At 53.7% G+C, this 26,192-nt stretch overlaps 2 protein-coding genes across 6 annotated transcripts; one reads left to right on the top strand and one right to left on the bottom strand.

The window, feature by feature from the left end:
• Positions 1–1,231: 1,231 nt before the first annotated feature.
• Positions 1,232–19,754, top strand: SERHL2 (serine hydrolase like 2). 5 transcript variants are annotated; one of them, XM_032492354.1, is made up of 12 exons: positions 1,232–1,311; positions 2,271–2,420; positions 2,534–2,647; positions 3,036–3,077; positions 3,438–3,457; positions 3,902–3,976; positions 5,408–5,517; positions 5,918–5,997; positions 12,658–12,692; positions 16,856–16,938; positions 18,408–18,504; positions 19,321–19,754. In XM_032492354.1, exons 1-12 carry the CDS (start codon positions 1,308–1,310, stop codon positions 19,438–19,440), a joined length of 930 nt encoding a protein of 309 aa, XP_032348245.1. In that variant the 5' UTR covers positions 1,232–1,307; the 3' UTR covers positions 19,441–19,754. The 5 variants fall into 5 exon arrangements, with proteins under 5 accessions (XP_032348245.1, XP_032348241.1, XP_032348242.1 ...); XM_032492350.1 differs by lacking the exon at positions 1,232–1,311 and adding an exon at positions 1,319–1,595 and having other exon boundaries at positions 3,923–3,976; XM_006174723.3 differs by lacking the exon at positions 1,232–1,311 and adding an exon at positions 1,322–1,595.
• Positions 18,684–25,987, bottom strand: RRP7A (ribosomal RNA processing 7 homolog A). The gene is made up of 7 exons (XM_006174684.3): positions 25,891–25,987; positions 24,279–24,421; positions 22,699–22,824; positions 21,900–22,017; positions 21,502–21,599; positions 20,916–21,114; positions 18,684–20,228 (listed from the first exon to the last, which is right to left on the bottom strand). Exons 1-7 carry the CDS (start codon positions 25,961–25,963, stop codon positions 20,143–20,145), a joined length of 843 nt encoding a protein of 280 aa, XP_006174746.2. The 5' UTR covers positions 25,964–25,987; the 3' UTR covers positions 18,684–20,142.
• Positions 25,988–26,192: the final 205 nt, after the last annotated feature.

Below are 26,192 nucleotides of genomic sequence, written 5' to 3' on the forward strand. Positions count from 1 at the left end.
GGTGTATGACCAGCTCCTGCACAATTCTCTGATTGGTTGATGTCAAGGTAACAGGAAAGGGAGGGGGACATGAAAGGGCAGGGCTAGGGATTTTGGTAGGGGGTTGTGATGGGTTCTGGTGGTCAGGCTTCCAAGGCATTTGTATAGACGATCATGATCTCAGCTGAGGCAGATATGTATTAGGAAAGTGATGCAGGAAAATGAATGTGAGGCTGTGCCTCAGGCCTCAATTGAGTCCCTGGGACGTGCCCCACCAAGTGTGGGTCCTTGGCTTCTTGCAGGAAAGAATTCAAGAGCGAGCCACAGAGAGGTACATAGTCTATAGAGTACAGGCTGTTTCAGACAGCAAGAGAAAGGAAAGAAAGGTGTGAGGGTTGGGTGCTTAGTTTACAGTAAAAGTAGTTACACACCCCATAGTCAGAGTGCGATCTGTCTTAGAAGGGAGAGTGGCCACAAGGTGTGGGGGGTTGTTAGTTTTTATGGGCTCAGTAACTTTATATGCTTACAAGTGGGAGGATTATTCCAACTACTTTGGGGAAGGGGATCGGATTCCCAGGAACTGGGCCACTGCCCACTTTTTGACCTTTTATGTTCAGCTTTGGAACTATCTCGGCACCTGTGGGAGAGCCACTTACCATGTTAATAGATTACAATGAACCTATAAGGAAGCTCAAGTTCTCAAGGTCTGGAAGTCAAATCTCCGACCATCTTGGGCCTTGATGTTAATTGCTGTTGTTTCTTGAATGGCTGTGCTCTGCCCGCTTCCTTCCTATCGCGAAAGGAATGTTCTTTGTTATATTCAAAGGGCAGCAGCCAGGTGCCTGAGGGAACTTGGAGCAGGAATCTGCCAGATGTCTGGGGATCCCACACTCACCAGGTGCCCTGCCCGCTGTGGCTGCTCCCTGGGCCTTCACCAGCTCCTGGTCCCCCACAGGGGCAAGGGTGGCCATGGGGACTGTCCAAACGTCAGGGTACCGCCGCCCACGTGTCACCGCCCCCTGTGTAGCCCGGAATTTGGGAGGTCCTTTGGCCACAGCCGCCGGGCGTTCTGCTCACAGCCTGCGCCGGGAGGGTACTGGGGTTTCCTAGCGCAAGTCTCCAGAGCGGAAGGTCCCGTCCGGCCAGAACTGAGGACCGGATTCCACTGCCGCTGAGACCCAGCCTGCTGCCCGGAAGACTTTGGCGGCGCGCGGAGGGGCAGGGGGCGGGGCCGGCGGGCGAGGGGCGGGACCTGGGGAGATGGGGCGGGACCTGGAGAGATTAACCGGGCTGGAGTGACCACCGCCGGGAGACTGCGGAGGCGAGCGATGGGTGAAGATTCCTGGTCCCGGGCCCCTTAGACCTAGTGGGATGGGGAGGCCTCGCGTGCGCTTCCACCCGCCCAGCTCCCTACTTGGGACCGCGGAGGGGAAGTGGGTGGAGGGGGGTGCGCCGCTCTCCTGGCTGTAGCAAGTCCTTCAGCATCCCGGGGACCATGCCGAGCCTCACTGGCCGGCTGGAGGGTGCGGTCTCCAGGAACCTGCTGCATGTGGCCTCGCAGGATTCCGGGAGCCCCAAGTTAGAGAAGCAAGCTCCGGGAGTTTGGGGGCACGCAGGTCTCAGGCCCAGCGGGAGGGCACGCAGGGTGGAAAGTTTAGCACTGAGCGGTGGAGGAAGCAGCCCTGACCCGAGCAGGACAGGGACAAGTAGTGCTAGGTGGTCAGGGCCGCGGCCTGGGGTCCTGCCGCCTGTGCTGAATCCTTGCTTTGCCTGTTCTCCCTGTGTGACCTTGGGCACGGACTGCACCTCCCTGTGCCTCAGCGTCTGGGTTGGCGGAGGGAGGGCGATAGTGATCCATCTTACTGAGGGTGTGGGGTGTCGGACCACCCCATCTGGCCCTCAGTGAAGGCTTAGACGGTGTTGGCCATTGTTATTACTCTGTTTACTGCAGTTTTACGGAAAAGGAAACTGAGGCTGAGAACTTGTTTTACTAACTTGCTCAAGGTCACACAGCCAGCAAGTGGTAGAGCCCAGGCCCAGCCAACCCCCAACCTATTCTAGAAAATTCTGCCACAAAGCCTTCCCAAGGTTTTCCTCACCCAGTGGACCAATTTACCTTTCTCTCCAAATATCCCCACACCCACATATGGCTCTCTCCCCATAACCCCCTGGGGGCAGCACGGGAATCTGAGCCCCCTGGGTACTGCTGATGCCCTGGACACATTGGGGCACAGAGGAGGGGCTCAGGAAGTGCTGTCTTCGGCTTGGTGAATGGTCACTTTTTATTTCAGGTCAGTTCTCAGAGCTGAAGCTAGCTGTGCCTTGGGGCCATATCGCCGCCAAAGCCTGGGGCTCCCAGCAGGGCCCCCCAGTTCTCTGCCTGCACGGCTGGCTGGACAATGCCAACTCCTTTGACAGACTCATCCCTCTTCTTTCGAAAGGTGGGCCTGGGGCTGAAGGGAAGCCAAGGGGTGAGGCAGCGGGACTGCAGGAGAATGAGGAGGGGGAGATGGCTGACCTAGATGCCTTCCTCTACCCTTTACTTCTGTCTCAGACTTTCATTATGTTGCCATGGATTTCGGGGGTCATGGGCTCTCGTCCCATTACAGCCCAGGTCTCCCGTATTACCACCAAAACTTTGTGAGTGAGGTCCGAAGGGTTGCAGCAGGTGAGTAAGAGATGGAGTGTGTATGTTTTTGTGTATGTGTGTGCAAGTGCACGCTAGGGGCCAGGGGTAGGGTGCCCTGGGATGTCCCCTCATCCTTGGAGTGGGGTGTGGTGGCCAGGAGGCAATGCTGGCTTGGGAGTGACTTGGGGTCTGGCCCCAGTTTTGCCAGCAATTCTTGGGTGACTTTGGGAAAGCTGGAGAAAGCTGCCAAGAAGAGCTCGCTTCCTCCTGTGGGTTCTACCGGGGCAGTGGAGCTGGGGCCCCACTAAACTGGTGTCCTGAGTGGGGCATCCCAGATGCTGGGGAGGGATTTCCAGAGCACAGGGACTGCAGGACGGAGGGCAGAGGGAGTCTAGGCCCATCAAGACCTGGCTCCCTGTGCTTTCAGCCCTGAAATGGAGCCGTTTTTCCCTCATCGGCCACAGTTTTGGTGAGTACACTTTGTCCAGGACCAAACTGGTCCCAGGTTGTGGGGCTGCAAGGAAGGGAAAGGAGTGGGTACACAGGTGCCTTTCCCTTGCACCGCAAGGAGAGATGAGGGGGTCCACTAGACACTGACCTTTGGGCCCTTTCGCCTTAGGCCTTCTCCCAATGTGACAAGGAAAACATGGCCTTTTGAATGGTCAGGTCTGATCCAGGGGCCACCTGGCCCTAGGGAGGGAGCCTCAAGTGTAATGGTGGGGACAGGAGCCAGGCCCTGGACTTGGGGGTGGGTCAGCCCCCTGGGAAGGAGTTTTAGTAGGGTTTTGAGAGCTGGGGAATATCAACTGACTATTCTTTTGTCCCCCAGGTGGCCTTGTGGGTGGAATGGTAAGTAGATTGTTTTGCAGTGACACCTCTGGCCACTGCTCCCGGTGGGGTGGGGAGAGTAGGACGAGGAAGGGGAGGTTACCTGGAAAGAGAAGTGCCTCCTCATAGCAGGAGTTTCAGGCCAGCGTTTTCGGGGCTGGTGCCAGCGTGCTTTGTGGATCCCATGATAACCATTATTGCAGGGAGGTTCCTGTTGGGGAAGTGTTTCAACATTGTCCATCCCTTCTGTCACAGAGAGTCCTAGAGTCCAGCCATCATGCATAAATTGGTGCTGGGTGTGGACTGTCAGGGGAGGGGAGAGGAAGGTGCCCTAAAGGGATAGGAGATTCTTACCGGCCAGTACCCTCCCCCCAGCCTGAAACACTAGTGTCCCCAGGGAAAAGTCTGCACCCCTTTTCCTTCTTCCTCTTCTAGTCATTCTTCCCTTCTTGTGCCACATCATAGTTTTCCTGTGTCTTCCCCGAGATGGTGGATAAACTTATCTTGCTGGACGCCACACCATTTTTTCTGGACACTAATGTAAGAAGGGGGCTTCCATGCATACTGTCACTAGGGGAGACCCAGGTCCCAGGTAGTGGATACCAGGGAGGCGGGAGGAGGTGGCAGAGGTTAGATAAGGGGGTTCGGGGCCCCCCACAGAGGACAGGATTATGCTGTTTGTACCCTAGGAGTGGGCAGCAAAGGGGTGCAGGGACCTTTGTTATCCTTGGAAACCCTGTGTGTGGCCTGGGATCTGCAGAGTGCCCTGGCTTTGATCATGAAGTGGCAGGGATGGGAGAGGGTAGGAGCAGTGGGCTGAGGAAGCTCTGGGGAGCACAGTTTGATAGGCACCGCACTTGTTCTCAGACAAGTGCCTTTGAGCTGTGCACACACTGCACAACTGCACACAGTAGGCCTGAGTGTGGTCTAGTGGGAGGAGTGCTGACCCCTCCCTCCACCACCACCCATGACAACCACCAGTGCTGTCTCTGCATCTGAGTCCTGGCTCTGCTGTTTATCTGCTGTGTGACCCTAGGCAGGTCACCTCTCCTCTCTGGGCCTCAGTTTGCTCACCTGTAAATGTAGGAGGTTGGACTGGAGGACTCAGGAAGTGCCTTCCAGCTCTGCCAGCCCATCATTCTGTTCCCAAGGGCTCGGTCTCTCACAGCTCCTTCATCAGTTTCAGTTTTCTTGTCCATAAAATGACCACAAATTCCATATAGGCAAGAACCATGGCTGTCTCTTTACCACCACGTGCCCAGTCCTGGCACATAGTAAGTGCTCAATAAATGCACACTGTGTGAATGGAGAGTCGTGGGTTACTGCGGTGATCTGAGACTGTGGTGGCCACGGTCTCCCTTCTTTATCAGTGTCATCCACTGAATTCATAGACACAGTGCTCCTGGGGGCTTCCTCCTGGGGGCTCTGGTGAGTGGTCCTCCGTGTCCTGCGTTCCCTGGAGGATGGGTGGGAGCGTGACTTCACATTGCTGCTCCAGGCAGTGGGCTGTGGATAGGGCCAGGTCGTTCCCAGAGTGAGCTGGGGTGAAAATGGGTGCACTGGAACCCTGGAACTGTTCCCCCTCTGCCATCTCCTCTCCACCATGTGGAGTAATAGCGTTAATTAAAACAGATGGCATTGCCAACCCTGAATGGTCCGTGACTTATGGACCCTAATAGTGCACCTTGGCCAAGCGCTGGGCAGTTGACGGAGATTTCCTTTCCCCTCCGTCATCCAGCCTGATCCCTCCAGCTGTCTCCGGCCACAGACCGGACTGGGCTGGGTGTGGCTGAGGCAGACAACTTGCTCCGGATCACAGGGCTAGCTAGCAGGGCCTGATCCCTCACTGGGTCAGAATGCATCGCGGGCTAAGAGGGGTGCAGCTGAGGGTGGAGGGTGGGGCTGGGGGTGGGACTGGGCCCCTTTGCAGCCAGGAGCCCTGCGCACCCAGCAGAACCCACGAATCCTCAGGAAATAGAGAACTTGCTGACCTACAAGCGGAGAAACACAGAGCACACGCTGCAGGTGGAGGCCTCCAAGAAGCCCTCGAAAGTGGTCAGCCAGGAGGCGATGCTGCAGGGGTGGGTGCTGGCGGGTGAGACGGGTGGGGTCGGAGGCCTGGGGGAGCTGGGGACACTGAGGGGGGAAATCCCCACGGAGGAAGCTTCCGTCTCCTACTTACAAATCCACACCAAGCCTGTTTCTCTCTGCGCTCCCCGGGCGGCAGGCCTCCTGGGGCTCCTCAGATGCCCCAGCTGGGACTTTACCTGCCTTCATTCTTCCCTCTCTGGAGCCACGCCCTTCACCCCATCCCTCCACATGCTCTCTGCCCTGCTACACACACACACACATACACACCACTGATGTGAATATCCCCATCTATACTGGCCCGTGTCCTTTGAGGGGCGGCTTCCCCTTCCCTGCCCTCCTCTCCTTTCATCTCCTGCCCCAAGGCACCCAGCGTCCTTCTGTCTCCCTCAGGTTCCTGAAGAATAACAGTCACGTGGGAGAGGAGTGCGGGGCTCTCCTCCTGCAGAGAGGGACCACGCAGGTGGCCACAGGTAAGGGACTCGCTTCCCGAGCCCATTGCTATTGGCACTTCTTAATGAGAAGTGATGATCGCTAAGCTTTTTCACTGCTTGCTCTGGACCAGACATACTAAGTGCTTTGCAAAAAGTAGTTCATTTAATGCTCCCACTGCCCTATACTCATCCTATTTAGAGCAGGAGAAGCAGGCTTAGGTGCCGGGTCAGACGGCAACTGCACATCCCGGAGAGCCACGTCCTGTGGGGACCTTGATCAGGGGTCTTGGGACTGAATACTGCTCTGCTGATCTTGTGCGGTGGGTGCCCAGTCCAAGACTAGGCTTTGAGGACTCCTACGGGGCTAGTGACTTTGAAGAGGTTTTTCAGAAGGGAGAATTGGAGTTGGTGGTACCTTGGCTTCAGGGCAGCATCAGGCCTGTGTTTTCTACACTTTGTTTCATTCAGGAAACCCAAGTCTGCTCTGTGCCCATCCCCAAGCGAGGCTGTAGGAGTCTTGGTGGGCAAGAGCAGACGCCCGCCGTATCCTGGTGGCGCAGCACCTGCTGGCATAGCTCCATGGGGCGGCCGCTCACAAGTGCCCTCGCTGGCTATGTCTCCCCCAGGAGTTGCGCAGGGAGGAGGCTCTGCTGCCTCAGGCGTCGTGGGCGAGCCCCTCCCCGGCACCAGACTCCCTGGTCTTCTTGGATGAGTTCAGTTTATAAGGAGCCAAATGAGGCAAAGATCAAAGACTCAAGTGCCTGTGGGACTGAGCAAGTTGTGGAATCACTCCACCTGCTGTGGTGAGGCCGCAGGAAGTGATGGGGCCTGGGCACGGAGACGGCGCTCCCAGTGGTTATCATGTGGGGGACTCGAGTCCAGCATGGCCAGAATTCCCAGTTGCTCAGAAGAAGTCAGAGATCTGCTGTGTTGTAATTTCCCCCCAGAAATTGCCAGTGCACCGTGAGGTCAGATGGACTATGCCTAAGGAGGTTTTGTGAGCTGCTGTGGGGGACTACCTTAGTTATCGCCTCTGAGCCTTTGCCCCTCCCTGCAGATCTGTCGGGGGGAAGGGAGGTTGTCTGACGTCCTGGATGTGCTGGCACAGATGGCTGGCCTGAGGGGCCCCGGGCGCAGAAGTGGGCTAATCTGGAGTAAGACACGTCCCTGACCAAGCTGGGGAAGCCGATCAGGCCAGGCTGGGGTCACGTGAAATGGTGAGCACAGATGCTGAGCCAGTTGTCAAGAGGGTGGGGAGAAGAGGGAGGAGGGTGGGAAGGGTACTGGGGTAGTGGGCAGGTGGCTGCGTCTTTGTGTCCCGACCAGCCCCTCTGCAGTAGTGTGGCCCTTTGAGGCCTGGGGTTAACCTAAAAGGACACTAAGCAGGCTCCCAGACCCAGCCGAGCCGGGGGACAGTGAGGGAGCCGGTGCTCCAGGCTCCTCCTGAGCCCTTTCCCTCAGGCCCCAGACCCCCTCACAGCCCCCATTCCATTCTGGAGCAGGACACCTCCATCATCCAGTGACCCCCCCCAAAATCTGTATTCCTTTCCTAGGGCTTCTGTTAAAAAGTCCCACAGACAGGGCAGCTTAAACAGCAGACATTTATTCTCTCCCAGTTTTGAGGCTAGAAGCCCGAGACCAAAGCACTGAGGGACTGTGACAGGCTGCCCTGCCTCGCCCAGCTTCCGGTGGCCTCAGGCTCGCCTTGGCTCATGTGCGGCCCTCTCCCTGCATTTCGCAAAGTGTTGGGTGAGAGCGCACTGACAGAAACAGCGGTGAAGGAGTCAGGATGCGGGGCCAAGTTTGTACTTTGCTCTTCGAAATAGAAGGGTCTGGGTTGGCCTCGCGGAGAAGGTGACTTCTGAACCCAGTGACTCAGGTGAGCTTCCAAGAAAGGCTTCGAGGCATGAGCTTCATCCGGCTTGTGGGAGAAACAGGAGGCAGTGAGCCAGGGCGAGGAGGGAGGCCAGCTCTTGTATGACCCACTCGTATCCGCGTTCCCATCACAGCCCTGGCCCAGGCCTCCTGGGAACAAGCTCGAGGTGTTGGCATAAGGGAGGGAGAGTCCAACTACGGTTGGGGTTAATGACCAAGGATAGGGGTGGATGAGTGGGTACAGTTCAGTGGTAGAGTGCATGCTTAGCATGCATGAGGTCCTGGGTTCAATCCCCAGTACCTCCATTTAAAAAAATATATTAAAATTGAAAAATGACCAAGGACAGCCCTCTGTCAGTGTCCAGCCCTTGCAGCCAGCCTACCATGGAGGATGCTCAGACACTTCACAAGCTGGGCTGTTCTGGGGCTGCAAGCATGATTTGTTTTGACTTGTGCAGTTTAAACACAAAAATTTGGCATGAGGGGGATTTTTCAATAGGTTGGTTGTATTTAGCATAGAAAGGTTTTATGTAAAAATGGAGATTTCCAGTTTCTTTTGACAAATGGCAACACATTCTGCATTCCCCATGGGCACCAGCAGCTGGGCAGAGAGCCGGTGGCCATGTGAGCAGGTGGTGTACCCTCTCTGCCCTGCCTCTGTTGGCATTTGAGTCCATGACCTTGGCAGGCCCCAGCAGAAGAAGACGGGTGGTGTACCAGCTTCCCAATAGCTCCGTGTGTTCACCAACACAGAAGCTCCCCAAACTCTCAGGTTCAAGGATGTTTATGGGGACTCAGTCACGTACCATGATTGATTATTGACTGAATCTCTAGCTCCTCTGCTCTTCCTGAACGATCGGGGGCAGGGCTGAAAGTTCTAAGCTTCTAATCACGGCTTGATCTTTCTGGTGACCAGCCCCCATCCTGAAGCCATCCCAGAGCCCACCAAGGGTCCCCTCATTAGAACAAAAGATGCTCCTATCACCCAGGAAATTCCAAGGAATTTAGGAGCTCTGTGTCAGGAACCTGCGTTAGTGACCAACTGTTAGGTTAAAAGATACTCTGAGCACTTTTACCACTTTAGAAGATGACACATTTTTACAAACTCTGGCCAGGAGCCAAGGACCAGGATGAAAAAATATGTTTCACAATATCATAGCCTCAATATCACAATATTATAGCCTCTAGTTATTGGCTATGGCAGGAAAGGAGGGAGTCTAGGGTTCTGATAATACGTCCTGCATTCAAAACGATTGTCTTATAAAATGTGCGTTTCATGCAACTTTTCCAGGTGGGCGGGACTGAAACCCTTGGAGGGGGCATCACTCACAGGTCGCGGGGGAGCCCCAGGCGCTGGTGCAGAGTCCACCCCTCCTGGCTGTGCCAGGCCTCTCCTCCTTGGGCTGGACCCAGCCTCATCCCTCCTTGCTTCCTTCCCAGTAAAGCTGAGATGCTGACATCTGCCTCTGTATGGTTGTTAAGGGAATTCAATGAGATAAATTGGTGCGAAAGCCCTGTTCCCCTGGCTTTTGGCGCTTGGTGACTGTGGGGTTGGAATCTAACTGAGGAAAGTACTGAACACCAGTCTCTTTCAAGTCCAGAAATGCCAGGGCCACTTGATATTTGGACTCATTATTTAAGTGACATCTGTGCTGGCCCACTGGGCTGAGAAACACAGTTCCTGCCCTCACAATGATCGCTGTCACAGGGGAGGCAGGCAGAAGCAGCCAGCTGTGGGAAGGCCACGGCAGGTCAGGATGTGTCAGGTGGAAGGAGCCTTAGAAGAGCTGGAGGACTTGGCTGAGGGGAGGAGCAAGCCTCAGGGCAGAGAAAACAGCATGATGGGGGAACCCCAATACCTTGGGGGTCACCCCCCCACCAGATAACCTCTTTTTAAGTCTTTTCACGTCTTCTGAGCAGCTGAAGCCCAGGCTGGGAAGAAGGAGGGCAGTGAGCCTGGGGCAGGGGACCCAGGGGTCACCCCCAGTCCTGCACACACAGCGGATCCAGTCATCTGTGCAGGGAGGTCATGGCAGGAGCCGGAGGTGGCCCAGAGGCCTCGGCCTTGGCTTCGTGAGGCTGAGAGGATCTAGTAGTGCGGCAACCAGAGAGTCTTCCAGTTGCATGGTCCTTCTAAGCATCTGAGTCATAAATGCCTGGCTAAGAACTTCTGTCAACAATTAATCATCTAAATTTATCATCTAAAAGTTCCATAATCTCTAATTAAAGGGGGAAACTTATTTATGGAAAATAGCTCTCTTAATGTTTCCATAATTGTTTCTTTCTCGGAAAGCCACTTTGTATGCAAACATCAGTTTTCCGGCAGGGAGACCTAACGTCCCTCCCCTGATGGACCCCTCCCCTTAAACCCTCTCCCCCGTGGGATTGATGGTCTTCCAAAGTGCTGGGCAGAGATGCCAGCCTGGTTGTCATTTATTTTTGTTTTTTAATTTACTATTACTTTTTTTGAACAGGTGCTAGGTCATATGGTTTAAAAATTCCATACCCTCCTGTTTAAGTTTGTTCACGTCCTTCCTGTATTTTCTTAGATAAATGCAAACACTTGCAAATATATGCCTTCATCTCCCTCTTACAACCGGGCCTCGCTGCAGAGCTGGTTCTGCAGCCTCCTTGCTACCTGTACTTACCATAAATCTTGGAGATTAGGTCACATCTTCTTCACAGATGCAGAACGTTCCCTGTATGACTGTCATCACCAATTTAACCAGTTCCCTACAGAGGACGCTAAGTGTTTCCAGTTTTCGCTGTTACAAGCAAGGCCACACTGCATAGTCATGTTCTTGGCTTTGCGGAAGTGTTAACAACCTATATAGTTCGTGGACACACACACAGATTAAAACTACATTGAGATATCATTTCTCCCCTGGCAAGAGGTCCTAGGTTTCAAAGGCATTGCCAGGTGCCCTCCATGGCTGTCCCTTAGCACTCTGGCCTGTGTTTGTTGGATGAAAGGCCTATGTGCCCGGCTGTCACTAGGTTGGAATTCTGTCCACTTTATGGGTGAGAAGTTATATCTCAATGTGGTTTTAATTTGTATTTTCTTTTTACGATAATTTGCATTTCTCGTTTTTTTGTTTGTTTGTTTAGTTGGTTGGTTCTTTCCTGAGAACTACATTCCTGTCCTCTTGTCCATCTGTCTAATGGGTTACTGGTCTTTTCTCAGTTTTTAGGAAATTTTCATATGTTGGAGAGATTGAATTACAAATACTTTTTCCCAGGTTGTCATTTGGTTTTGCTTAGAGTTTTTTTTTGTTGTTGTTTTTTATTTATTTCCCCTTGCAATGCAGAATTGTTTTTAGTGTAATTGAATTAGGTCTTTTTTATGGCTTTTGCAGGTTGAGTCATAGTTAAAAGCTCGTGTTTGATTCTGATACTGTTCGGGGCGGTTGGCATTTAAACATTGGACACATTGGGGATTGATCTAGAGGACAGGGTGAGGTTTGGATCTACCTTTGTCTTTTTCCAGATGGCTCCTCAGTTGTAATTCCACTTTATAAAAGTCTGCCTGTCTGCACCCTCACCGGCATAAGGGGCAGCCACATCCTACCCTGGCTGCCCATCTGTCCTGGCTCATCTCTGGGCCTTGTTTCTGTCTTTCTGTGAGTCTGGCTGTCTGTCACTTGCCAGCACTGCATGGGGTAGATTACTGAGGCCCCACGGTGGGCTTAATGTCTATAGGGCAGTCTCCTTTCCTGGCTCTTTTTCAGTTTTCTTGCTACATTGTTTTTTCTGATTTATTTTTCCATATGAACTCTAGAACCAAGTAGTTTAGTTCCCCTCCAAAATCCTGTTGGTGCATATGTGTACATTTAACTAATAATAATATTATTAATAATAGTAATCACAGTAGCAGTAATGTGCCCATCACCCAGCCAGAGAAGAGAACAGCACCTGTTCCTCTGAGCCCTGGCCACCCCTGATGCCACTCCCTCTCTGACACCCGAGGAAAACATCTACTCACTCGCTCACCAAGTGCTTTCTGAGCACCTGCCGTGTGGCAGGCTCCATTCTTGTTCTCGGGCCTGGGGACTGAGCTGTGAATAACGGACCAAACTCCTTGTCCTCAGGGAAGCTTAAGGCTTCTCGGAAGAAAGAAGCAGCAGAAGGTAGACACTAGAGCTTGTTAGAAAGTGCGGGAGTCATGGAGAAAAGTAATCAGAGGGGGTGGAGGGGCTCGGGCGAGATGTTTGTGAGTTTAAAGGGGTCATCAAAGAGGACTGGCTGGGACGGGGGTGTTTGAGCAAAGACGTGTAGGAAGGAGGGGGCCGCCTTACTTCTCTTGGGCAGCACGTTTGTGGGGTTGACCCCCTACTCTCCGCGCTGCTGGCATTGGGCCGGGTCTGAGGGTCTGTGCCTCCCTGACGCCCTGTGGCCACTTCCTGAGGGACACTGTCCAGGCAGGAATTGCCAGGTGTCCATCCTCCTGGGTGAGGCCAGGTTGCCCCCGTTGGAACTGTCAAGTGGAGATGGGACCACCCAGGCCTCGACCCCTCCCACCTTTCTTTTTTGGCTCAATTTCTCTTCAACAAGTGATGATGCGATTCTTAGCTGTTGGGTACCTCCTGGTGCGTAAAGATCTGAATGAACATTGTAAGGTTCTCAGAGACGAGACTGCAATGCCAGGTGGGTCCTGTTCCCACCACCATCATCCTGTACTGCCCTCTGGGGTGGCCCTGGCTGAACCCCAAGAGGACGTTGGGGGTGGTCCCCGCAGGTCCAGGCTGAAGAAATGAGCCCTGGCTGAAAGGGCCTGGGGTCCCCGGGGAAGCCGAGCTGAGGCCCCGTCTCTGTGCTTCCTTCCAGGTCTGGTGCTGAACAGAGACCGGAGGATCGCCAAGGTGAGTACCGCCGTCTTCCTGCCCCTTCACAGTTTGCCTGTCAGCCTCTTTCTTTTTCTTCTTTTATTGTAGTAACATAAATATAGCATAATATTTATCATTGTAAAACCATTCATAAGTGTGCCTCTTAGTGGCATTGAATACATACATTCACGATGTTGTGCAACCATCACCCACCACCCCCAAATTTTTTATCATCCCCAAAATAAAACCTCCATACTCACTAGACACCAAGGCACCCTCCCCCAGCCCCTGGCAACCGCCATTCTGTTTTCTGTCTCTGTCAATTGACTCCTCTAGGGACCTCATATAGGTGGAATCATGCAGTATGTGGCTTTTTGTGTCTGGCTTCTTTCACTTAGATACTGTTTTCAAGGCTCATCCACTTGAGAGCGTGTGTCAGAATTTCATTCCTTTTATGGCTGAATACTGTGGATGTACCATTCATCCACGGATGGTCACCTGGGTTGTTTCCACCTTCTTGGCTGTTGGGAGTAACGCTGCTGTGAACGATGGTGTACTGATATCCATTTGAGTCCCTGCCTGCAGTTCTTTTGGATGTACACATAAGAGTGGGACTTTTGTGTCACGTGTGAGGCCAATGTTTAACCTTTTGAGAAACCGTCAACCTGCTTTCCATAGTGGCTGCACCACTTCACAATCCCACCAGCAAAGTGTGAGGGCTCCAATTTCTCCACGTCCTCACCAACACTTGTTATTTTCTGTTTTTTAAATTGCAGCCATCCTAGTGGGTGTGAAGTGGCATCCTGTCTCTTTAGAATCATCAGTCTCCTAATGGCAAGGGCTGGGGCAAGGGAGCGGATCCTGAAGTTACCATGTGTCCCAAATGGCACTGGCAGGAGTAGGGCTGCACCAGGGTTTGCTCTGCCCCTGGGAGAGGTGTCGGAGCGGGTCAGAAGCGTCTGGGGCTCACAGCAGGGGCCCCTACTCTTCTCCCAAGTGCCTCATGTATGTGTGCTCCTGGAATCCTCACCGTGGCCCTGGAGGTAGGAACTGATGTGATTTGATAGTAGAACAAGTCCGTTCTCCTTGTTCTTTTAAGCATTTTCTTGGCTCTTCTTGTGTATTTCACTTCCAAATGAAGTTTAGAATGATAAACTTCTGTTAAAAATTATATTGGGATGGCATGGAATTTGTAGAGTACTTTGCGAATTCAGTTATTATAAAAATTATGAATAAGGATCACCTGGCTTACAGTAAAGACACCACCCCAATTCCGTGGGGACTGGGCAGTGGGTTATCCAGAGGGAGAAGTTTGACCCTAGATCCCTGCCTCACACTATGCACAAAAAATTAACTCAAGATGGATCATGGATAAAATATGAAAGGTACTACAGTGAATGTTCTAGAAGAAAATAGAGGAAATGGCCTTATGACCTTGAGGTAGACAAATACATTTTAAGTAGAACAGCACACACACATATCATGAATTAATGAAAATATTGATAAATAGGGCTTTATTAAAATTTAGAATTTCTATTCATCAAAAGACAATTTTAAGAGAGGGAAAGGGCAAGCCACAGACTAGGAGAAGACATTTAAATGCATAGGTTTGCTAAAGGACTCACGTCCAGCATGTAGAAGGAACCCCTACAAACCAGTAAGATTAAAGACTGACAACCTCATTTTTAACAACTGACAAGATGTGAGCAGGCACTTCTTTTTTTGTATTAATGGTTTTTTAAAAGATTGTTCTTTCTCTATTTTATTTTTTTCAGTGAGGGGAGCATAATTAGGTTTATTTATTTATTTTCATAGAGGTACTGGGAATTGAACCCAGGACCTCATGCATGCTAAGCATGCCCTCTACCACTGAGCTATGCCCACCCCCGCACATCTTGAAAGAAGCCACCCAGATGGTCAGTAAGCCCATGAATGGTGCTCAACGTCGTAAGTTATTAGGACAATGCAAATCAAAGCCCCAGTGAGATACCTCCGCGCCCTGTCCAGAACAGCTGAAACTGGGAGGCCTGACAGTAAATGCCAAGTCTTAATGCAGAGGTAGAGCAACCAGGCTCTCCCACACTGCAGGAGCAAGTATCCCTTGACGCAACCATTTTGGAAAACTGTTCGGCAGGAACCACTAAAGCAAAACATGCAAATTCCCTGCCCAGTAATCCCGCTCCCAGATAAACGCCCAGCAACAGTGTGCGCTGTGCGCTCCAGACGATGTAACGGGAATGCTCCTGGCAGCTTTACTCAGTAGCCCTGAAGTGGAATCACCCAAATGTCCCTCAGCAGTAGAGTGGAGCACATGTTATACATTCACACAGTGGAACACAGGCATGAAAACAAACCACACACATTTACAGAGTGAAAGCAGCCAAAACCAAAAGAGAACAACACCTGGTGTGATTCTTTGTATATGAAGTTCAGAAAGAAGCAAGATGGATCTGTGGGGCTGGAAGTCAGAATAGGTGGTGTGCTCGGAGAGAAGCCCCGGGGAGCCTGCGGGCGCAGCGGAGCTCCAGGCCTCCTTGGGGTCACGGCGGCCCGGCTGCACTCACTGTCCAAGGCCACGAGCAGCAGACACTCAGGTCTGTGGACTTGGCTGTCAGTTACGTGTGAACTACAAAGGAGAAATACAGATCAAGGACTGAAAGTGGACAAGGAAAACAAGGTCTCAGGAGGGGTGGAGAGGATGAGAAAAAAGAAGCCAGAAAGAGAAAGTACGCACCCAGCAGCCGTCCTCAAAGGCTTTCTTGGAGAAATGCCCTTGTGTTGTCGCTTTTGAGGAAACTGCACACAGCCAGGCTTGTGTGACATTTTCATGTCTGGAGACATGAGTGGAGGTGACATCCCTCAATCTCTGCCGTGGGGACCAGCATATAATTGAGTTGAGGGCCTGACCGAGCCTGCAAGCCACAGAGCCCCCGTCCTGGCGGGAGACGCCTGTTAAGCAAGGCTCGGGTCCGGTGGAGGGCAGTCCGGTCCGGGAGTCCGCGCCACCTGAGTCCTGGCGCCACCTCCCGGGAGCTGCTGGCGGCAGCGCAAGCACTTGGCCTCTCGGATCCTCCCAGGGAGATCACACGTGCATGTCTGGGTCCTCAGACGTGCCTGGTGGATGATAAGGGAACCTGTTTCTGGACAAAGCACCCGAGGTTATTGTAGCCTGAGGAGCAGCAAGCGGCTGGGAGGGATCAGGGCAGAACAAGGACAGTGAGTGTTCAGGGCTGTGACCAGATAGCTGTGGGGTGCGCTCTCCCAGGAACGGTCCATGCATCGCAATGGGACAGGAGTACCGCGCATGATGTGACAGAGCCCGTCCGTAGGGGGCGCCTGCCCTCGGGGACTTCTCGGACTACAGCAGCGCAGGCCAGAGTCCATCTGAAAAGAGCGAAAAGCAGCGAGTGAGATCAACCTTATTAATATTTTCTCGCTCCGTGTATCCCAGATGTTACCATTGCAGCACGTAATCAACATAAAAATTACTGAGATGTTTGATGTGACTTTTTCATACTAAGTCTTCAAAATCCAGTGTGCAGTTTATACCCACAGCACATCTCAGGCCGGGCTAGCCCCTTCTCAAGCACTCAGTAGCCACGTGTGACTGACGGTTATTACCGTGTGGACAGCAGACTCAGACCTCTTCAGTGGTCCCAGGATAGGGACGTCAGGGCTGTGATGGAGGCCAGCGGGGGCTGTGGGGACATCAAGGTGTACTCTTTCTGCATGGTGGCTTAGCAAATTTCTTCCTCATTGGAACGGTCAGTGGAGGTGGGTGAGCTCTGCTTGCAGAGTCCAGGGCCCAGGGTGGCTGGGCAGCACTGCAAGGCAGCGCGTGAGACAGGACAGGAGGTGTGGAGGGGCCACACCTCAGCCCTAAAATCAAAGCCCAGGAGTAGCCCAGGTCACTTCTCTGTGCTTAGTTGTACGGCGACCCTTGGCTGAGGGGATTCTGGGAAGTGCCCTCTGGCTGGGCAGCCACGAGCCCAGCAAGGACAGATGCAGGGGGAGGACGACTCTTCGGCCTGAGGGAGTTAAAGAGCCCTCTGCTGAGGAGGTGATGTGCCTGGGCACGGGGCGTGCTCCTGGGTTAAATGGCCAAAGGAGTCCCCTCTTTCCCTAAAAGAGGATGAGGCTTCACACCCACAGCAGTGCTGGTGCCTTGTGGTGAGAATTCTATGGTTTTGTCTCTGCAGATAGAGCATTGCTTAGATTTCGTCAGCAAGGAGCTGTTTGAGCACTACATCAGGAAGCTGCAGGCCCGCGTCCTGCTCATCAAGTAAGTCTGAACCTAGCGCCCCAGACAGACGGGAGTGCCAGCATCTCCAGTGTCACGCTGCCGTCTTTCTTGGTTAGCACCCCCGCAGCTGGTGTGTGGAAGGCAGGGCGATGGGAGGGCTTGGGCGGCAGGGAATGGCAAGGACTACACCACACCTTCAGCAGGTGTCCGTGGAGGGGACACCCGAGTAAGGCAGAGGCTGGCAGACACTACAGTCTAGCCTTCGCTGTACCAAATCCTCCAGCCCCTGCACCCCTCGCGTCCCCAGGCCTACACTTCCTCCATCTGCCTTCCTCCCCTCCCCCACCCCCCAGCCAGAAGCCATCCACTGCCCCTGGGTCCCACAGCACAGTGAGATCCCACATCCACAGCTTAGATGCCACCCCCAACTCCACCACAGCCACGCTGGACCATGGCATGCTCGAGGCAGGAACTGTGACTCCCGGGGACACATCTGTGTCTCAGGTGTCGAGCACAGGGGTTTAGAAGGCATGGACTTGAGGTGCAAATCCAAACCACAGTGAGATACACTGCACACCCTCTAGGATGGCTAGACTCTAAAAGTGAGATAAGAAGTGTGGCAAGGATGTGGAGAACCAGAACCCTCACTTTGCTGTGGGATTGTAAAATGATGCAGTCACTTTGGAAAATAGTCTGGCAGCTCCTCGAGCCATTAAATTACCAGGTGACCATATGACTCCGCAGTTCCACTCCTAGGTATGAATCCAGCACCTGTCCACACAACAGCTTGTACTGACAGCTCATACAGCAGCCTTCAAAACAGAGTGCATAGTGCTGGAGGCAACCCAAATGTCCATCAACGGACAGATTAGCAAAACGTGCCTTATCCGCACAATGGACTGTTTTTCAGCAATACAGTGCAGTGAGGCAGTGATACACACATGGATGAACTGTGGAAACACTATGCTAATTGAAAAAAGCCATTCACAAAAGTCCACTTAGTGTGTGATTCTATTCACATTTAAGTCCAAAGAGGGACCTCTAGAGGCAAAGCTGAGCAGTGGTTATGCAAGACTGGGAGCTGTGTGTGTGGTGTGTGTCTGAAAACTACAGGTTTGGGATTTTTTTTGAGGTGATAAATGTTCTAAAATTGATGATTGATGGTTACACAACCTTGAGTGTACAAAAATCCATGGGATTGTACACTTTAAATGGCTGAAATGATCCCAATAAAGCTGTTAAAAAGATCCCGGCTCTGCCATTTGGTGGCTGTGCCCGTGGGCAGGACTGTTGAGACAAGCCTGAAACACTTTGCTTGTGGGGGCCGCGGTGAGCTCTGAGTGCCAGTGGGGAATGGACGACTCAAACGTGAATTAAATCTGGTTCAGAGGGACCCAGCTGTGGGAAAATCAGAGGGAGCCCAGGCCTGTTTTCTTAAAGCCTGGAGCCCAAGGGAGGGGGCAGAATGCAAGATGGTCCGAGATGAACCTTCCTCCTCCGTTTTCCAGGGCAACCCAAGGATATCATGATGTGAGGAGAGAGAATGATGCCAACACAGAACCCATGCTGTTCAAGATCGGTATGCTGAGAGCTGTCCTGAAAGAGGTGGGTGCGCAGGGCTCGGGTGGCTGGGGCCTGGGGCGGTGCCAGGCTGCTCTGGGCTCCACACCTCACCCACCCCTTTTCCTGCCTGCCCTGGTCTAACAGGTGACCCCCAGGAGCTACCAGGCCTCACTCCCTGCTATGGTCAGTCCGAGACCTGGGGTCAATTGTAAATCAACATATTTTTCATTGGCAGAATCTTCCAGTTTTATTGTCCTCATATATCCCCAGGCCAAGCCCAACTCAGCAGCCCCATAATTTCCTAGGGCCCCAAATGGGAACAGATGACCAGTCCCATCAGTAGGTGCTGGCCTCCAAGTTGGAGGGCTGGGACATGTGACTTTGACCCTTCCCTGCGGCCTGTGCAGATAACTTGGCATTGTCACAAAAGGGAAGCCCCTGTGGCTGGCTGGCCAGAGGGCCGTGCCTTCCTGTCTTGTCGGCCTCTCTCCTGGGCAGGAGCAAGTCTGAAAGGCTGCTCATTCTGCTTTTTCCAAGCGGACCTTATATGATGATCAGAACCAGTAGCCCTGACTACTGGCTCCCTCCCCAATCTAGCTCTATTACCTCAGCTCCGAACGGCCTAGAACCCCGGGCTTTAGGCTTTTCCCCCCCAGCAGGCCTTTCTCACTGGCCAGGCCCTGAATCACCCGGAGGGTGCAGTGACTGGCTGGGGCCTGCAGAGCTGTGGGTCAGTCACTGCTAAGGCTCCTGGTGTGGGACACTTGGAATCTCGGGAGGCAGTAGGCACGGGAAAGCACCAACATGCCCTCGGCCCCCTCCTCTGTCACCTCACCACACATCCCCTCCCTCCCCCAGCGGTTCCAGTTTGTGGAAGTCACAGGCAATCACTACGTCCACATGAACCAACCCCAGCTCGTGGCCAGTGTCATCAACTCCTTCTTACAGAGCAAGGAGAGGATCCCAGCTCAGCTGTAGCCCCGGGGCTACGAGACCTCCTGCTTAGCACGGGACTCCCAGCTCCTGAGCCCAGGCCAGGCGTGGTGGGGACAGGCCTTCCTGATCCTGAAGACCAGCATGGCTGGCACAGAAGCTTGTGGCAGAGTTGAGGAGGACATGCCAGGATTCTGACTTTAATACCTGTGACTGCAAGGGGAAGACGGTGTCTGGATTTGGGGGGTTATCTGTTTTGTGAGCGGGTTGGGGGGGGGGGCTAGGACAGTCCCACCCAGCTTTTGTGGCCTTTACTTGCTGCCCAACTGAATGAAAAATAAAATGCCCTTGTATTCTCACTGCCTGCAGGGGCTTCTCCACTGGGGAAAGGGGAGAATATAGCAGACACTTAGCCCTGAGAGGGAAGTCCAGAGACCGGCTGGGAACAGAGCTCAGGGGAGGGAAGGAGCCACTTCCTGGGCCAGTGGCTTCCTGAGGCCAAGTCCTTGTGCTGGGCAGGCTGCGCCGGTGCTGGGCCCCAGGACTGCTCGAGTACAGGAACCGAGGGGGGGACACTGCCTTTCACCCAACCCTGCCCAGGCTCAGATCTCTGGGGCTGTTTGACACGGTGGCCCATCGGCCCGGGCATAGCCTCTGTGATGAGAGTTTCAGACCCTCGTGTCCTCGCTGGCCGCACGCTGCCACCTGCTCACCAGCCCTCTCCCCAGCGCCCTCGGCCGGTAAGGCTCAGTAGGGTCGGAATTTGCGCTGGGCCCGCATCAGCTCGATCCTCTGCTTGTCCTCCTCAAACTTCTTGCGCAGCTGCGCTAGATCTGGGGCAGGAGGGGGACAGGAAACAGGCCAATCAGACAACCTGGCTCTGTGGGAGCTGCCCCCCGCCGCCCCTCCCCGCAGTCCCACTCCCCGCTGGGGAAGCTCAGCACGGCCTCCCCACTTGCCTCCACTGTGGGAAACGGGTGTGGACTGCAGCCCCGTCAAAGGACGGAGGCTGAAGTGGAGAGGCCGGCCTGCCTTAGTTTTCAGACAGAAAATGCACTAGGTCAAAGGAAAGGCACAGAGAAAGCAAAAAGGCACTTGCTCCCTCACCGCTCCCAACACACACCCCAGGGTGAAGGATGAAGGGTGTGAGGAGGCTGGGAGACCCCCAGAGACACCTCTCCCAGCCCCTCCCACTGCAGCTGTCAGACCAGAGAGGATGCTGGGAAGAAGCAAAGGGCCTCGACCCCAGAGAGCCACAGAATTCAGACGGTGGCTCTGACCAGGTCAGGGAGGTGTGTGGGGTCTTGAGCCTGAGGGAGAGAAGGCTGATGGAGGCCCAGTGTCGGGTGAATGTAGAGGAGAGGCGAGCAGAGTGAAGGCGCGAAAGGAGGGATGGGCAGGGTGTGGGGAGGAGCAGTGAGGCAGACGAGAGCAGTGAGACTGGGTGATGCGTCAGCAGCGGCCACAGGCCTCATCCATGGCCTGGGCACCCAGGGCAGGGTCTTGGGGCGTGCCCTTACGCTCCATCTTGGTCTCGCGGTGCTGCCAGGCGTAGAAGTTGAGCAGTTCCTTGCGAGCCCGCTTCCGCCTCTCCTTCTCCAGCACCCGCAGGCTGGCCGCCTCGGTCCGCGGGAGCACAGGCCGCCGGCCGCGGCGGGTCACCTTCACCCAGCCCTCCTCATCGGGGACCCCTTCCTCTTCCTTGGCCTTAGCTTCCTCCTGCAAGGAACAGGACCCTGGGATGGGCAGGCACCTGGGGCCCTCCCTGCCGCCCCTGGAACCCTCTAGCCGCCCCTCTCTCCCCTCCACACCCAGGACACCCAGCACTGCTGCTCCCTCCGCGCGGTGTTAGCAGCCGAGGTGGGGCAGGGGTGACGTGCCAACGCTGCCTCCTCCTCCACCCTCCACCGTCCGTTCCTTCAGGCCATTTAGAGACTAGGTGTCACCCAGACAGGAGGTCCAGGACTCAGCAGAGGAAGAGGGAATCCGGGCTCTACATGATGACCAGAACAGGCTGCCCCTGGAAGGGTCCCCTTGGAGCCACCAGGACACCTATAGCAGCACTGTCCCATGGCCACACAGGTGACGTCCGTGCCAAGGCCCCACCTCGGCTATCTTCTTGTCGTACGTCTCCATGAACGTGTCCACTTCCACCCTCAGGGCCTCGGGGTCCGGCACCGAGTCTGCGTAGTCTCTGATCCACTCTGAGGGAGAAGGGAGCAAGGGAAACGGGGATTCCTCAGGCCCGACTGTCAGGGCCCCAGCCCAGGACCTGGCAGGCCAGCCAGGCTCTTCTCACACGGGCTGCAGGGGTGAGACTTGTGGGCCAGGGCCCAGGTGGTGAGGAAGATCCTAGTGGTGGCAAGCTGGGCCCTCACCTCTGCTCACCCCGGGCACCACGCTCAGGCCTCCCACAAGCAGTTCTCAGGGCAAGTAGACGCGGCAGACACTGCCCCACAAAGGTCCCCTCCCCAACCCAGCGGGGAGGCGCCCGCGGTACTGACTGTGAATGCCACTCTTCACAGGGTGACTCTCTGTCGAGACCAGCAAAGGGCCCTTCAGTGCCAGGGCAGCTGACACCCCACCTGGCTTCTGGAACACCACATAGGCCACCTGGAACCCCTGGGGGGAAGGAGAGACGTCAGTTCCCGGAGCCTCCCCTAGCCTGGCCCAAGGGCTCCCACCTATCCCCAGCCCAACTTGTCACCAGACAGGGGAGACGCTGGGCTGCTCCTGGACATGAAGACAACCAGGAGGTTGCCCGAGTCCAGGGGTGAGGCGGCCACCCTCCCAGTTATCCCACTTCTTCACCAGGGAGAGGTGAGACACTTGGGGCCTTTCTTCAGGTTGTGGGAAAGACTCAGTGCAGAGCCTGCTCTCCCTGGGCCAGGAGTAGATGGACAGATGAGGTGCACACTAGTTTAAACTCCACTAAACAGGAGGGGGTGTGGGCTCAAGGGACACAAGGAAATGAGACCAGGGCCACTGAGCCTAAAGAAGAATTGACTTCAGTGTGGGAAGCAGAAGGGGAGCTCAGGGAGGCCCCTCAGGGCAGAGATCTCTCTGAGCTTTCACCCAGGACAACAGCGAGCCGGACAGGAAGCTAACAAACCTGGGAAAGGAGTGGAGGCCTTTTACATGACAGCCCTCCTAGACCACACACGGCCAGGACTGGTCTAACCACAGGGAGTGCTCGAAAGTCCACTGCCACCCCTGATGCCACCTTCCCCTCACACACAGGGGACATTGTCCTAGCCCCACCCCACACCCTCATTCGAGCAGACCCCAGTACTGGAGGCTTACCGGAACTGGCTTGGGGTAAAAAAACCTTGACTTTGGCTCCTTTGGGCTCTCAGCAAGGTCCGGCTTCTCCTGTAACTCCACAGACTGCACAGGGCCGCAGGGGGAGAGGAGGCGGGACAGGCACTCCTGCATGGCCGGAAAGAGGCACAGCGTGAGCAGCGCAGCCCGAGCGGCTACAGGGCCCTCTGGAGCTGCCCTCTGGAGCTGCCAGGGGACCAGTGGCCAGGCCACACGGGAGGGAGGAGACGGAACGTGACATGGAATTCAGGTAGAAGCTTTTTGGCTTTACGGCCGAGGACCCGGCTGGAGGCATATGCCTAGGTGTGCTTGGTTTGTTCTTGAAAGGGATTTCTCCCTGTGAAAGGCCATCTTGCTGAAAGATCTGTCTTTCCCTATCAGTTTCTCAGAGTGAATGATCCCTAAAGTAGGGGTGGGTTGTAAGCTTTTAAAAAAATCATTGCAAGAATAGGTGGGGACATTTTTGCTTTTCTTCTGAGTATTCTGATTTTATGAGACAACCAACTAAGTTTTACTACCTGAATCAGCCATTTAAAGAGTAAAATCTACCCTGTTGGAATGAGGATGGTGGTTATCCTTGGTAGGTGCAGGGGCACAAGGGGATTTCTAGGGCACGGGTGATGCTCTGCGTCTTGATCTGGGTGCTGATTCACAGGTTCGTTCAGTTTGTGAAATGCCGTGAGCTCTGCACTTTGGCCCGGGCCCTTCTCTGTATACACTAGTCTTCAATAATGATTAAAAAATGACACCCTCTTCTCTGTTTCTTTCTCTCTTTAATGTTAGAGGACTCTCTTAGAAATGATTTCTTTTCTTGAAAAAAAAATTCATCTAAATAAGGCCCTTAGTTTCTCTTCTGTAAATTAATGAAATACTAAATTTAACAGTTTTGTGGAAAAAAAAATTAACAGACATGCCTGGATAGTAAATTCAGAGGTAATTTTATTTTCTTCTACTTTTCCTATCTTCTACTATAAACATGGATCAATTTTTAAGACAATGATTATGTTGTCACACATCACACAAGTCGTTAGCACAACTCACAATACTCAAGAAAAAATGGCTGAGACCAACTGTCTCCGTCTTAGTATGGAATTACACTAGACAGAGACAGTTACGCATCAACTGCTTTAAGCAATAGGACACTTAAGCTGTATTTTAACGGTAACTAATCAAGGGGAAAAACATGTAATTCAAACAATTATGGATAATATATAAAAAGCTCTGGGCTCCTTAGAATTTCATTTTTTAAAACACATCTTTAAAAAGCCTATTTCCTGGGTTGAAGTGGGGTAGAGCTCAGTGGTAAAGCTCGTGCTTAGCATGCACGAGGTCCTGGGTTCAATTCCCCAGAACTTCCATTAACAAAAAAATAAATCAAATTAAAAAATTCTTCAACACAAACAATTTCCTGTCACAAGAGAGGCAGCCTTCTAGATACCACAGGCCTTCAGTTAGCTGCTTCCATCTCACTACTAAGGATTTGGTAGGGGGGTCCCGTTGGAGCCCAGCTCTGCCTGGAGCCCCCACCCAAGCCTCAGTTTCCCTCCCAGACACCAGCTTACCTCTGTGCAGTATGGAGGCACATTGAGGACAAAAAGGGTCCGCTTCTGAGGCCAGGAAGACTTAGTATCTTCTCGAACTCTGTGCTGTCTTATGTAGAGGTAATGAGAAGACTGCTGCTTTTCAGAGAACTTGATTGGAATGGCTGGAAGGAAAATCGGGGTGGGGAGAGATGGCATGAAAGTCAGGTTCAGGCTGTCCCTTTCTGGTCCTGTGTGTCCATCCATCCATCCTTCACTGAGCCCTTCCCATGGGCAATGCCTGTGCAGGGCGCTGTGCAGGCTGTGAGAGTGAATGAATAGCTAATCTGCCCAGGAGAGGCTCTCAAGCTGGTGGGAGAGAGAATGTAAGTGAGGAACGAAAGGAGAGAAGTTCAACCTCTGCTGCTTTTGGGGTGAACACTCAAACCTTTACCATGGCCAGGGGCCCGTGCGACCCTGACCCCCTCTGCAACTTCTCACACCGTTCTCCCCACACCACGCCACACACTGGCCCCGCTGGCCTTCTCTGTTCCCCCAATAAGCCAGGGCCTCACACATACTGTTCCCTTAGCCTGAAACATCAATCCTTGTTCCTCCACCCATTCTTCAAGTTTTAACTTCACTCCCTCCGGAGAGCCTTACTTGCCAGGTTAGATCCCCCTTCTTAACTTCTCTCACGGTCTCTAAGTCTCCATTTGTGTGATTACTTGGATAATCGGTGGCATTCCCATCAATTTTAACCCTAACAAAGCTAAGGACTATTCTCGGGTTTTCTCACCACTTTCTTCAGGGCACAGTGAGGATATAGTTGCAACTCCTGCCCTCAGGAAGCCCACATGATAAAGGGAGAAGACAACAAGAAGTAAGCAGGTAACAAAGTTGTATCAGCTAGGAAGGAAACACAGAGTAGTGGTGATGGGTGATGGGTGGCAGAGGCTTTTAGATAGGCCATCGGGACCACCTCTTTGAGGAAGTAACATTAAAGCTTAGACGAGAATGACATGAAGCCATGTAACAGGGTAGTGCTGTCTGACAAACTCTAAGGAAGAAGACAAAAATCCCGAGGGTGTAAAGAGCTTGTGGTCTCCGAGAAACAGAAAGACAGAACTATAGATTAGCAGAAGCCAGAATATGTGGGGCCCCGCAGGTCAGTTTGGATTTTGTTTATGTGCTAACTTTGGCCACTGGAGGGAGCTCAGTGGGTATTGAGGGGGACATAGGTGGACGTGTGAGGCAAGATCTTATTTAAATTTGACTTTAGAAAGAACATTCTGGCACCTGGGTGGAGAAGAGAAGGCAGGGATAGGAACAGAAGCAGGAGAACCAGTGAGGAGGGCACACAACAGCTCAGGTGAGAGCTGAAGAAGGCTGGACTACGAATTGCCAAGAGGTGCTAAGTGGATGGGCGCACCTTAGGGGGAGAGTGTAGACGGACATAGGTGGGTTCACTCAAGGGAAGCGCTGGCCAAACTAGGCTCGTCCCGGGCGAGTGGAACCAGACAGGAACAGGGCGCCGTGTGTGTCTTGAGGGGCCCGGGGCTCAAGCCCAACCGTGCGGCTGCTCCTGGGGACCCCGAGCCTCCTTCCGACGAAGCCTGGCCGTCCCACGTCCCTGCGTCCTACAGCCCCTCACCTGAGTAGCCCGGCGGGCTCAGAATCTCCGTCTCAGAGGTCCCAGCCGCACGCTTCCTCCTGCGCGCCACCATCTTGCCGACCGGAAGCCGCAGGGGCCGCCGGGAGTTGTAGTTCGGCGCTAGGTGCGGGCAGAGCGTTTCCGTGACGATGGCGCCGCGTTGGGGCGCCGCCCTCTCGGTTCCAGGCTGGCCTCTCCGAGCCCTCTTTTTCCCCTCACATGCCCCGCCCCACTCCCTCCCGCCCCGTCTTCCTAGGGCCCCACTTTATTTGCTCGGAATAAAGTCAGCGAATGAATGTAGG

The sequence above is a fragment of the Camelus ferus genome, chromosome 12 (genome assembly GCF_009834535.1).
Source record: "Camelus ferus isolate YT-003-E chromosome 12, BCGSAC_Cfer_1.0, whole genome shotgun sequence".
Taxonomy (NCBI): Eukaryota; Metazoa; Chordata; class Mammalia; order Artiodactyla; family Camelidae; genus Camelus; species Camelus ferus.

Excerpts from the sequence above, each read along its gene's own strand:
- SERHL2 (XM_006174723.3), top strand. The coding sequence starts at position 1,475 with ATGCCGAGCCTCACTGGCCGGCTGGAGGGTGCGGTCTCCAGGAACCTG. Across the intron at positions 2,421-2,533 it reads CATCCCTCTTCTTTCGAAAG|ACTTTCATTATGTTGCCATG; the intron begins GTGGGCCTGGGG and ends CTTCTGTCTCAG. Across the intron at positions 12,693-16,855 it reads GAGACCGGAGGATCGCCAAG|ATAGAGCATTGCTTAGATTT; the intron begins GTGAGTACCGCC and ends TTGTCTCTGCAG.
- RRP7A (XM_006174684.3), bottom strand. The coding sequence starts at position 25,963 with ATGGTGGCGCGCAGGAGGAAGCGTGCGGCTGGGACCTCTGAGACGGAG. Across the intron at positions 21,600-21,899 it reads TGTGAAGAGTGGCATTCACA|AGTGGATCAGAGACTACGCA; the intron begins GTCAGTACCGCG and ends CTTCTCCCTCAG. Across the intron at positions 20,229-20,915 it reads CCGCGAGACCAAGATGGAGC|ATCTAGCGCAGCTGCGCAAG; the intron begins GTAAGGGCACGC and ends CTCCTGCCCCAG.